At 40.3% G+C, this 13,995-nt stretch overlaps 1 protein-coding gene across 1 annotated transcript in view; it reads right to left on the reverse strand.

Annotated features, from left to right (window-relative positions):
• The window catches only part of TENM4 (teneurin transmembrane protein 4), a 421,264-nt gene that overhangs the window by 212,009 nt on the left and 195,260 nt on the right, over positions 1-13,995 (reverse strand). The window contains exons 4-5 of the mRNA XM_009286142.2: positions 7,348-7,600; positions 2,011-2,109 (exon numbers count right to left, since the gene is read on the reverse strand). Of these exons, the coding sequence (XP_009284417.1) occupies positions 2,011-2,109; positions 7,348-7,600 (352 nt within the window). The remainder of the gene's footprint in view (positions 1-2,010; positions 2,110-7,347; positions 7,601-13,995) is intronic.

The raw sequence follows: 13,995 nt of genomic DNA on the forward strand, positions 1-13,995 counted from the left end.
GGATGGCGACTGCTGCCAGGATTAGAAAAGCAGCTCCACACAATGCTGGCTACGGACATGGATGGCATGCACAAAAGAGAAGAATAAAAATCAAAGGCAAGTCACACAGAGTAAAGGAAAACAAAACAAAACAAAAAATCACAGGGCCAACAATGCCACAGAGAACTCTTCAAGGGCAGGAGTCCCCTCTGTGGAAGAGCTGGCATTAGAGTGAGATGAATACCCCAAGCACAGCTACGACAGACTGGTGGCACGGGCAGCACCAGGGGCCTGCTCACGCTCCCACAGAAATGCCCTACGGAGACTGAAGAGCGTGGGTCAGATTAAAGAGGGGAGAGCGTTTACCAATTCATTGATCACTGCATGAGAGCGTTTTTTGTATGGCATCAGTGAATGGAGATGGGAAAAGAGAGCTTAAGCCATTCCATAGCATCCAAATTGTCACAGAGGGGAATATTCACACTGTCCCCGCTCAGCAAGTTTAAGCGCTGGACAATGGCACGGCTAAAAGCATCAAAGCCCAGAATTCAAGTCCTGCATATCGCGAGTGGGGAGAGGCACCTGCTTCCAGAAAGCAGTCCAGAGCACCTCAGTTTGATGCCTACCTTTAAAAAGTGTGAATTACTGTCAAAGGCAACGGTGTTTCCTGTCCAGTGACACATTGGGAGGCACTATATTTTGCCCGTTACTACAAACGCAGCCTGAGAGCCACCCTGTGAGGACCTTGTGTGAGACTCATGAAAGTCAGTGAAAAAAAAAACCACTGCAGTCCATGAGTTCCTGAAATGGTATGTCCCAATGGGAGTTCTCTCCATGGGAATCCTAAAAGAAAAACCTAATTTCGGTGGGACATCATGAAGTACAAGGCATTCAAATTTTGGGAATGAAACTTGGGAAACGGATCCGACTCGTCTATCACCATGCTGATGTAAAACAAAAATGCAGCTTGTGAGGACTGAGAAACAGCCCCAGTGCAGTTTGCACCTTCTGCCATGGTTTATGGGGCCAGATTTGCAGCCAGCGTAAATGCAGTCAGCATGGATCCATGGGAGTCAGTCAAGCCAGTGGATTATACCAGATGAAGATGTGACTCTGTTTTCCCCTTGAAGTCACTTGTGCAGTCACAGTGGGAAATGTCACATGCAGAAACATCACCATGCAGAAAAGCCACTGATTCGTGTGGTATAAAGTAACACATAATTCTCCAAAATAGGCGTTTGTAGTATTACAGCCATGGTTTTATTGGTACTCTAAGCATGACTGCTGAGCATTAGTGAAAGATTCATTATTTCTATTAATGCTCTACATCAAAACATTCATTTTTACAAAGAGTCAGATACTCTCCTGTGTTTTGGAAAATATTTATTTAGATACAGATGTATCTATTCTAAGCAAAGAGGTACCTGCAGTGTTCAAGTACACCAATTAGATCTTCAGTTAATGATGGCTACCACATTAGAAACAGCCAACACAAGGTCAACAGTTTTGGCACTAAGTGTCAAGTTAAAAGCTGCTTATAACTTAAAAGTTAAGTGATCAAAAGTTAGGTAAAGATGCCAGAATGGGTGTTAAGTCAAAATCAAAGGCTTGGCTTACATACACCACTAGCAGACACTTGTAAGATAAGGTACGTGGAAAATATCAGTTTAACAATAAAGTATCAGGCTGCCAGCACAATAATGGTTTAAGATTTTTATGAAAATTAAAAGAATCTGAGTTTATATGGGATTCAAAATTGCTGTAGGTACTTCTTATTAATGAAATGACTTTCAAAACAACAAGGGAAAAAAAGCAAATGGCATGCTGTGGCTCACTAGCATATTAATGAGTCTGCCATTAATATGTACAGGACATGGTGGTCCAAGCCCCAGGACCTCACTTTTTTAAAGCCGTCTTGGAAGAGGCCAGCAATGGTGTTGCCCTTAAACATCATTGATAAGACCAAATGCTTTCATGCAAGGATCATAATGACTGTACAGTAAACAGGAAGACCACGTAAGTGTCACATACCCATCATTGTAAGCACCGTCATGTCGGGAGGAGGTGAGAATGTCCATCTCAATGAGGTTGTCCTGCAATGTCTCTAGGAATGTCTGCTTTGCTATGTTTCTACATACATATGGAAACATGAATGAAGCCAGTGAGTCATGCATATATGAAGTGTGATCTTATAAACCACAATGGTTATAGTGCAGTTGTGCATGGAATTAGAATGATGGACCATATATTTATATGTATAAGATGCTACACATATACATATATAGCTTTTAAGAATGTTCACTTCTCTATATATACACTATATATATGCATATACACACATACAAGCACAGACGCCCATGTGCATGTACAAAAAAAAGTTGATGTCTTTGTTCATTTCACATTATTTATTGCCAGTGACACATGAAACCTTCTGAACTGCTGGATTCAAAAGACTAGATTTCAATCCAGCGCAGCTGTAACCTTGTTACACTCCTGCATCTGTGGTGGTGTTACTCTGAAAAGGCACAGCACAGTATCTATACCCCACTGTGGCCAATACCATGGTAGCACAGTTCCATCTAACGTCCTCATGGATTTCCAGCAAAAATCTGTCATTCCTTTGCTTACGTTTCAGTTTTGCATTTGAGAACTTTTTAATTACCAATTTGATTAATTTGTTTTCCTTTGTGGAACAATAACTTGCTATTTAGAAGTTTCAAAATGCAAGTTTTGCTCAATATGAGTATTCCAAATAAAAGGTTCTCAGTGATAAAGAGATAGAAGCTGGAAAAAAGTTATGCTGTAACCCAAATTCCAATACCAGAGTACTGACCATAATCTGGATAATACAGGCAATAGGCAAGATACTTAGGGCCTGCACATGAAAAAGCCTGCTTTTGACTTCACACACAATAGTGGTATTTTGCAATATCTGGCCTCCCCAGCATGGACTTTGATGAGTCACATTTTGACCTATATATGCTAAACTGTTTTGTACTTTTTGAGGAGAATAGCAGGAACAAAAAGAATTAAGTCAGAGGCACAGCTGGAAACAGACTGTGTCTTCCTCACCTTCAGGCTTGTTTCTCAACACCTGGCAAAAGAACATTCTTCCCATCTTTTTTAAAACAACAAAACAGTCCTGATTTTGCCCATGTCCGTTTTCAGCATCAAAACTGAATCTAAGCCTGAATGTGAATAAATTCCCTGGCCAAACCTAGCAAAAGGAACATAACAGCTTTGTGACACTTTATCACTTATGCAGGATTAAGTGCTTACAGGATAGAAGTGACATGATGTGAACTCAAATGAGAACTCCTCTGTCAAAGAAAATGGATTCAGGTAACATGCTATACCAAGAGAAACCAGCCCTGTCACGTTATACAAACCTTGATACTGTCTCTTCTAAAATATCCTCAACCTTAATTTCCATTTCTACTTCCTCCTCTTCCTGCTGCTAATGCCAGCACTTGTTTAGCTCAACTCACTGCTTTTGGAGGCCTCTGGGCTGCTTTGACAGAACAGACCTACTCCTTGATCTGAATGAAAGTCAAGTGACTCCTATTCATAGCTTTGGAGTAAAGTGGATCGACATGCATGAGCTGTGTGCCACGGCACTTGAGACATCAGTCCATCCCCAAGTGTTTGCAGCTTCCTCGCATTCCCTGGGAATGCAGGAAAGGTTGGATGTTGAATTCAATGCAAAAAGAAGCAACATATGTGCATGCGCTGAGCATTTAATGGGTAAGAGGCAAGGCATCTAGCAACACACCAATCAATAAAAGTTCATCAGTAGTTAAAATCCATGTCAAATTGGCTCCATGAATTTCAGTTGTGGATTGTCAATAAAACAGAAGAGGGGAGGGTTATATAATCTTACAATGTATGTATTTGTAACAGAGAGGTCGCTGGGTCACCGAGGTGACTAATGCATGACTGTCCTCCTCACTGGAGGCTGGACAGAGTCTGCTCCCTTGGAGATTACCTGTGAATACCCGTCTAGTTACAAACCACTCTCCCTTCTCATTATGAGTTGTGGTAGCAGAATCTGACCTTACAGGATTACCACATGAAATTTCCTGGGAATGGAAGTCTCCTGAAAGCTGTTGGTTTGTCAACTAAATGTCCATCTAGTCGACATTTATTTGCTCCTGCAAGGTCAAATGTAAAGGAACAGGCCACAGAAGAAGGAATAGTGAGGAATAAATACAGGGGCAACTGACTTACCTGTCAGGAGTGACTGCTGAGCAAAGATCTTCTCATCACAACCTTGATAATATATTGCTTTTAAAGCAACAAAAAAGGGAGCAGACAGGAAAAGAAAGAGGAAGAAGGAGAAACAGAGAAAAGGGAGTAAAGGGAAACTAATGAAAAGAAGGGAGAGAAGAGGAGGGGCTCTTCCTCTTGCAACATACAAAGTTCTCAGATACAGGATATGCTTATTGTGTCAGTTGTATACTTGTGCTACACATCCCTGCTTGCCTTTGCATTCCAGTATGGAAATTTCCAGGCAGTGACAAACCATCCTAAATTCCCAGTTCTGAATACTGCCTGGAGTCCACGGCAGCCAAAACCAAGCCTCTTCAAACTCTGGGGTGCTTAAAATCTGTAACTGTAGGCACGTTTCCCAGCCTGTGACAATCCCTGTTTAAAAGACATAGCTTTTTCTTCATGTTTTCTCTCTCTGTTGACTAATATGGGATTTAAAAAAAACGGATATTCAACAGAAATACAATTCCATTTTTGACATGAGATTACTATAATCTCCTACTGCTATACTTCAAAGGCCTTAATTCTTGGATTAATGTCTCTTGGCCAGGATTTATTTTTTTACATATTGGACGTTTTATTCTGTAGGTGGAGGTCTTTTTTGGGTTTTAAAAATCTTCACAGTGTGGAAGGTCGACTTCATGGAAGAGGTGGAATTGGGCATCCAAGTTTGCTGAGCAGCTCTGAAGCCTGGTCTTTTATGTCTAGAGAATTCCCACCGAAGGAAATGGAAGACCTCTGCGTGTCGGAAGCAGACTATTAGAGTAGAGATTTGTCACAGATTTACTGATCATCTATGCAGCACAGCCTTTTTGCATTATGACGCCATTATAACACATTTTTTTTTCCTTAATGTTGTTTAGTGAAGGAACAAAAGCCTGTTAGTCATGCTCTCTAAATGTGCTCGTTTGCTGTTTAGCATAAAATTACACCTTCTTTTCCAACACGTTCGTTGTCTGAAGGGACACTGGGCAAAATTACACCGCTCCAACCAGTGTGTCAAAAGCCACAACATCAGTCTGGAAACGACCTGTTTTCTACCTAATCAATAAAATGGTTAAATTGAGGATCATTTACAAATGTGACTGATTTGTGATGCAAGTGAAATCATCAAATGATGCAGAAGGACGTCTTCATGCAGGTAGACCTCCAACATCCAGTCTGGTTAACAGCAATAACATGGCCAACCCAACTTGCAGAAAGAACAGTCTGCTTCAGATCTTGAAAAAATTTCATCCGCAATGATTTCGTGGAGAAGAAATGAGGACAGTCTTTAAGGATGTACTCATTTACAATTTAACAGGAGCAGTCCAGGACTAGCCAGATAATTGCTCTGTCTGTGAACTCCTGCATTTATTAAGATGTGGTAGGGTTGTCTCTCCATCTCCCTCTCTGATTGCCAACAGAATTGGACAAATGGGGGCAGGATGTTTTCAGCAAAGACCTTTTATCTCTGACATTCCTCCACTGATCCAGCAGTAAGGATGTTCCTTCTCAATTGTAAGGTAGTAGGTTCTGAGAGCCTCCAGTCAGATGTGGGGATGTCCTGGCACTATTAAAACAGTATATTATCTCTTCTCCAAAGAATTCACAACCTGGTTTAGAAAAAGGCACAGGGCTTCCTCCAGAATTGTAGAGGATTATTCACAAAAAGGCTGCAGGAGTGGGGCCTAAGTATTTTTTAATGTAATTTTTTTTTAAAAGAAATAACACATAAAAGTCACTACTTGGGTATATATGCTCAAGAATTAGTAACACAATATAATTACTGAAACTGTTGCCAAATCACACTTGAAGTACTTGCTTATAGTTTTGTCTTAATCTTTTGGATCCAGCTTCTTAGTTGGTTCTTTTTAATCAAGCAGTTGCAGAGAAATTAATTATCCTTAAATGCCATAAAACATTAGATTGAGCTCTGTTTTGGAAGTTTCAGAGGGCCAGCAGACATAGCTCATTCTCAAAAAGATTGACAGACATGTTAATTTTTAAAAACTGTTTTCTTAGCAGAAGCTGGCAAAACTGGGTACGTTTTGTCCCAGGATACAGACACAGCTACCACTGATCTCAGTGAGATTCCCACAGGCAGTGCTGTAACAAATTTGGCCCCTGGCTCAGTTTTCAGTTAGTATATGTTTTTTGCTGTCTAAAATCTTTTTTGTTGGTTTGAGAAAGTAAGACAAATGAGGGAAAAAAGGTAGCTAAGTAAGTGTACCATGTTAGGCCTGGAAGACTTCTCTCCAGACTGAAAAAGATACCATGTATGGGGGCTAATGACTCCAGCATCTCCCATGGTTTCTCAGTAGCAAAGGAAATGGTGAAGTGAAACCTCTGGAGAATGCAAAAATTGAGTTTCAAGTGGGACAGCAGGAAGTAGATGCACTCACCATCAGATGGGAGGACTGAGGCTGAGGGAGTATGACAACTCCCTTTCCTAGAACCTACATAGAACCTAAACGAAGCTATGAACTAGAACAACTCAGTGTACCCTTGTCACACCCTTCATGTGTTGCATAGGAGGAAAAGAATTTAAGAGCTAAATGGAAACATCATTAATTGAGTGATGCCCTGCTATCCAGTGTTTCATGCTTGCTGGAGCAATGTAGGATAGTAAAATGCAGCAGCCGACCTCTTCTCATTAGGTAAAACATGATCAACCTTTCCTGAATGATGTACTACAAAAGTATCTGCTTGACGAGGCACAGAGAGAAGGCTAAGCCTTTTCAATATATTGACTGATTTCAGTTTCTTAAATAGGACATTGATTTATCCTACCACATAGGAAGAAAAGACATTAAAGGAAAAGAAAAGAAAGAAAACCAAGAACGTTTTAATCTATGATCCTGATTCCAATTCTAAATGAGAAAAATAACCTTAAAAGCAGCTGTTAAAGACAATATTTTTAGTTTATGAAAGAAGAGCAATTTCCTCTTCTCCTAGTCCAAATAAAAAGACACAAGGAATAATAAATACAACTCAAAACACATAAGCCAAACACCAGTTCACAAACTGAACAGCTAGCTATACAGACGTGTGTATTTTCCGTAACAGACTTAGCACACGCAGTCAGAACATTGTAAAGTACTAAAGAAAATGACCTACCTAGTCTCCAGTGGGATGTTACTGTTAAGTAACCAGTTGTCCTGAGCATGGGCTGGCTCTTGAGTGCTGGCTGGTTGTTCTCCAGAAAGAGAGTGGTCCGTAGGAGCTGGGCTGGGGTTGCTGCGTGGAGTGAAGTTCCCTCTGTTTAGGGAATTGATGGAGGCCGCGTGATGTTGATTTGGGGTGTGAGCATGTGATATTGGAGGTGGTGGAGTTCTAAGTCTTGAATGATTTTGAAGATTTGGAGGATGATCTAAAACATAAGCAAAATATTTTTAAGGTTCATGATTTGAGCTGTTCCATACTGCGCTCATTTATGTGCAGGCAATTCTAAAAAGTATGAAGGCCGGGATGCCACATATCCTAAATCAAACTCAAAAGGGTAACGTAGCCTTGTTCCATATGCTCTAATGACACATCCATTGATCCCCCAGCTGGCTAGAAAAATAGTTCAGTTTCATGCACAAAAGTTATGAAAGCTTAAAGCGCTGCAAAAAGGCTGTCCTGACAGCCAAGTTAACTCCGATGAACAACTGCAGGTTGCAAACTGCAATCTATCTGTGACACTGATTTGTGATAAAGCATGAAAAATACAACCAGCCTGGATAGATAACACTTTAGAGCAATTTTATGATGGATATATAGCTCCCCGTGAAGTTTGTTCTGCCTGTTTTGCCAGAGAACTTTCAATAGTTAAGTCAACAAGAAGACTGAGAATACATTTAATCATAGACTGAATTTAGGGAAAGCCATAAAACTGTGTCAGGGTTATACAATTTAACAAAATCCAATAGTTTGTATTGTTAGAGACGTACTCAAACTGAGTAAAAAATGCATGTGGCATAAAAACTGAGGTGTCAGGAAAGTGAAACAACATATGGTGAAGAAAGATGTAAAGATCAGTGATATGGCTACTTTGAGTAAAACTCAAAGTGTGTTTGTTAGCCAAGAGTCTGAGGGAGGTAGACTGAGGAAGGCAAACATTTAGGAAAGACCAACCTAGTGCTGATTATATTGGTATTTTTAGTTTTTTAATTAACTATCAAGGATTTTTTTCACGTGTTTTCTGGAGATGAAGAAAAACTAGAATGTTTGATGGAACTGGAGGGAGACTGGCAGTTCAGTATACTGGATATGGAATACAGGAAACTAATTCCTCTCTCATTTTAGTAGGTTTATGCTTATAAGTCATTAATACACAACATTTATCTGACTCCTTGTCTGACCAAAAAAAAAAAAAAGTATATTGTATCAATCTAATACTTACCAGACAGACTTCTGTATCATGGAAAACTAACACTCATTTACTCTCTAATTAGAGAGCTCAGAACTGAATGAACTGACTCACACTACCTTACCATTAACTATGGCTGATTATACCAAAACCTTAGGGTGGCTGAGGTGATCTAGCAAAAAAATAGAAGGTGTTAATTACGAAGGTGCCATTATTCTGTTTGAACATGTATCTACCTCTGGCTTTGTTACGTGAGACATGGGACCGGGGTATATATTCCATGGGGAGAACTGAGTGCTTTTAGGGTCCCAATCTATTTTACCTTATACTCTGAGAAAGGTCAGAGGAACACCTTAAAAGTGCTATTCTCTCTATTGTATATTGGTACAACAGAGAACAACAAGCTCAAAAGAAGAGGTCCATACTGGTCATCTACATTTGGACAGAGATTATTCCCAGGAATCTAATGGAGTATCCAGAAGTCTGACTTAGCAAAGCTCATCCTAAATTAATAATATCATACTGGACTCTGATCTAACACTAGTTAGCCCTGAAAAAATCTGTACATCAGCCAGCAAACTAAAGGGAAGGACAGAGCAGCGACTATGGACTGTACGGATGAGGAATGTCAGAACGAAATCAGGTCTGACCTCAGCTCTGCAGCACCACGTGAATCAAGGCATCCAACCATCCTTGGACTGGATATTACTGGGGTCTGTCACTTAACTGAAGCCATGAGCATGGAGGTAATAAAAACAACAGTCGAAGAATCCTACTGCTGGCTTAATTAAATTAGTGACTCATTTTCCCACTCAACAGACAGCAGCCATGGTTGCTTGGCTAAGCCCCTTTTGCTGAGAGGCAGAAGGAAGATGGGAAGATAGGCACAGAACGCACCAAAAACTGCAGTCTCGGGAACAGGTCTGCTTATAGACAAAAGAAGATAGCAACAGTTTATTAATTCCAGGCTGAGGGAGATGAACGTAAATAAAGGATTTCCAGTTTCCAGTTTCTAGGGCTGTCAATCTATCACTGTTCACAAGAACTTAATTCATCCCAGAGAAAATGACTTGTCTAATCAGGAGCAACATACCAAAAGTTCCCAAGACCAGTTATTCGAGTTTTCATTTCAACTGATGCCTGAGATGAATACTCTGCACAAACAGGAAAGGGGGGCAAATGGGTGAATCCTGGAATATGCAATAGGTGTTTTGTGAAGTTCTCCTGCTATCGGTTGACTTTCCCTACTGGAGACACCATTTTCAGACCGTGAGTCAGAGCCTGTTTCCAAGGATCTATTATGTAAATTCCAATTTACACCCTATTATTGCAGACACATTGCAGATGCTATTATGGATAATGCTTTCGAATCAAGTAAAAATGTGTCATTTTCATTCTCTATTTGCATACCCTCTGTGATTTCTTTGCTAAGTAGAGACAGCACATCTATCTTACTCTGTTCTATGTGATTTTTCACAGGATTTTATAGCTTGTATTTCTTTTTCTGACATTTAGGTAGCTTTTCCTCCCAGAATATTTTTGATTTTATTATATACAAATTCTGAACACTTACGTCATGTCTGAGCATTACTGAATTTAATATACCTTGACTAGGATTAGCAACTATTTCCCTTGCCTTACTATCTTTTTTTTTCTTCTTCTTCTCAAGTTGAGGAACATTAGAAAAAAGGTGTAGATGAAAGCACAAGCTATGAAATCTTCCTACTGAAAATTACTGCAGCTGTGCAGGATTTTCTTGATGCGACAGAACTATTGAGGTTCTTACCCTCTGCTGTCACCAAAGATCCAATGGGATTTGCAAAGGATAAGGGAATCCCACGAAGCAAATTCTTTCTTGATTTCCTAAAATTGCAATTGTCCCCTTATTTGAACGTGCTCTTTTTAACTTGTTCCGCAATGTCTGAGTGATATAAAGTGTGTGGTTATATTTCCCCACAGGAAGGAGAACCTTAGTGCTGGCTGCAGTGGCTCTCTTACATCATGCATGTGCGTGAATCTTATACAGTGGGAAGATGCTCTGATTATCCTGCTATATATTATATATAAACACTGTATATTTATAGCTGGTTAGGCAGCACTGAATTTTTGCAGATCCCACCACATGGGTGGGATACAGCTTTCTACATGTAACAGCAAGCCTCTATTGGGACAACAGCACCACAGGAATTCAGAAGACCTTATAGAGGAGCAGGACATCGTGGCTTCTGCACAAATTGTACTAGGTTCCCCAAGACCTTTCTTAAGCAACTGTAAGATGGCTAACTGTGCCTATTTGGAAGTTATCTTGGCCTACTCAGAAAGAGGTAATTTTCAAAATTTTCCTCCTCGCAGTTTTCCTCTTTGGTTTCCAAAAAGACACGGAGTTTATCATTCCCTTTCTACTTGTTGGCGTGAAAAACCTGACATATGCTATTCAGAAGGACCAGCTAAGCTAACAAAGTACTGAGGAATAAAACAAACACCTTGTAAAACAACACCCCTCCCCCCAAATTTATAATAGTCTCCAGAGTCAAGCAACACAGTTTATGGGATGATTTTTGCCTTGAAGGGACAGAAAAAGAGATCTGTCAATAGCAAAGGAGTCCTCACAGCCTTAGATGCCAGGTGACAATGAAAGAGGGTCCTGGTGATAAAGTTCAACATTTCTAGAAGATAGGCTGGCACTGTGGAAGTCAAAATAGCTCAGAACTTAATGAACACCCCTGTAAGCCTCATTTTCTCTAATGGGTCTCCAAAGTGTGTCAAACATGAATTATGTCAGTATTCAAATGTAATGAAACATTGGTAATCTGATTGCGAAAAACACCAATAGAAATCAAGTTGCCTTTGTGTTGCTTTTTTTGTTTGTTTTTTTAACATTAAAATGTCATTGACTAACACTGGCTTGGTAACCACAGATAAAGCAGAGCTGAAAGATAACTCAGTTAATGAAGCTTGTACTTGGCACATATTAGAGAGCCTTGACAGAATCCTGTGAATGAAGAATTGAGTAAATGTGAACCATAAAAAGATTACCAATGAGGAGCTAATATGACAAAATGTGAATAAAAGGTCTGAACCCCATGTTCCTTTTCTTTCCCTTAATCTTTAATGAGTAGTACTGTTTTGAAATTAGTCTATGTAACAATTACACTTTCTGATTCATTAGGTTTTGGAATTGTGTTCAGGGCAAATGTGCTAACCTCAGAGTGAAAAATACGTTCTCATCTTTTTTTCCCAGTTTCTCCTGTTCCTCCACACATTTGTCATTTGTATGTCTGCTCATATTCAGACAGCCTGATGCCTGACTGGTGTCCGGGTTAGGTACAGGAAATATTTCTCTTTACTCACTGTATATAGTGCCAGGTGGAATGAATCACTCATTGCTCCCTTGAACTTAAACTCCACAGTAGCTGTGATGACTAACTTGGTAGTGTGACTTTGGGCAATTGTGCTTATATCCACACACAGAGAAATCCCCCCAGTTGCAGAGGAAACAATCTTTTTTAAAATAATGAACTCTGCATTCAACTGACAGAGCAGCTAAGAGCCTTGCTTCGGCTCCAGGACCATGTTTCAATCTGCTGCAGATGTACGCTCACAACACTCACACCACCAGCCAGCTGAAATTACCTTCATAGGCTCCCTGTCCCTTTGGGTGCCACTGGGTATGGAAGCTGGGGTGCCTTCTCTCATTAATCTGATGAGCCACCTCAGGTCAGGTGAACTATGAAAGACTGAATTGGGTCTTCCCCAGCACCCTTGTAGGGGGCACAGAGAGTCTGCTGTTAAAAGTGAGACAGCTTGCCAGAAACAGGTTCCCTGTCAGACACATGGCAAGCCAATGACGGCGTCTGCAAAATGAAAAGCAAGCAGAATATTTAACCCCCACGTTGGCAGATAATGCAAAAATATAAGGAGAAAAATCAGCATGGGAGACGCTGTCTGCTCAGAGGGTACCTTGGTGGCTTCTGGTGACAGCCAGGACCAACTGCAGACCAAGCGTTTCTCCCGCTTGCATAGAATCCAGCTGAACGTGCAACATCTGGACTGAGCTGAAGCAATGTGCAAAGGTGGCACCTCTGTTGTTATCAAGCAGGTCCATCTCAGGGCTGTTATTGATATTCTGCAATCTAGAGGAGAATTTCCTCCTTCAAGGAATGTCCTACAACAGGCTCTGTCTACATGGGACAGTCAGGTAGTCTAATGAGGAAGCCACCCCACAGCATGGTGACAGAAATGGAGCGAAACAGGTCACTCAGTATTCAGATGATTTATCTGCACAGAGTTGTCCGTTTTCCCTCACTAATGCTTAAAGACTGGAATTAGTGGTACAATTTGAATGACTGAATCTCTCCTTAAGAAGCATAACCACTGAATTTGACTTGAGACTAGCTTCTCTTACTATCAAGAGGTGTGTTTGTACCATGCTGTGAAATACATGTTTTTCTGTAGCAACATCTTGTGCTGCTGGTTTCCAAAATGCTAAGCCACAAAATGACACTGAATTATAAAAGAAAACAGAGAACTGTTGTATAATCTCCATTAAGTAACAAAACAACAATAGGAAAGCTACCTTGATGTTTTTCCTCTATTTTATTTTAAGTAACAGCATAATAGGGAGCTGCTGTTCCATCAAGGACTCTCACGAGAGAAAAGCGTAGTCCTCACCATGCAGTTAAAATCAGCAGCGTGTATGTCCTGGTTCTAGAGTGTATTCTGGTTCAAAGTCTTCTCGAAGTTGAGCTCTTTGAACCCCAATCTTTACAGCCTTGTATCTCCCTGGTACTTTAGCATGCTATATGCAAAGACATGCAACCAACTGTGTTATATGGATGATTAAGAAAAACTGAAGAAAAACCTTCCTGTGCACAACTGTATTGTAAATTTGGTGCAGCCTTTTGTCCAGAAAAGTCCTACAAGCATTGGAAACTATTTAATAGAAGAAAATAGCTATACAGATGGAAATAGTTTTGAGCGTTCCTCTAAATGTGCAACGTGGACATCGAATTTGCAATAATCAGTGCTACAATAAGTGGATACCAAAAAAAGTTGCAGAACATAAAAACCGTAGTGAATTTTCATGACAACACTACCTACAGTGTCCCTGTGAATGTCTCCAGCCACCACCCATAGCTATTTTAGACATTGTTGGTAAAGCTACATATACCAGGACCAGTGAAAAAAGACTCTGTAACTATCAAAATCTAAACTTGACCTCCAGCAGTGTACAATGTGTAAAAAATGCAATCATTCTTCATCTTGCAAACAGACTGTAACCAGTAGCAAGTGGAAATGGAGGACCTAGAAACCACACAGCAGATAAAATGGCACCTTGTTACTGACTGACAAGTCTAAGCTTTATAAACTATGAGGACTTCCTTCTGAAACATACTTAAGTAACTTCATTTGTT

Source organism: Aptenodytes forsteri, unplaced genomic scaffold, assembly GCF_000699145.1.
Source record: "Aptenodytes forsteri isolate BGI_AS27 unplaced genomic scaffold, ASM69914v1 Scaffold231, whole genome shotgun sequence".
Classification (NCBI taxonomy): domain Eukaryota; kingdom Metazoa; phylum Chordata; class Aves; order Sphenisciformes; family Spheniscidae; genus Aptenodytes; species Aptenodytes forsteri.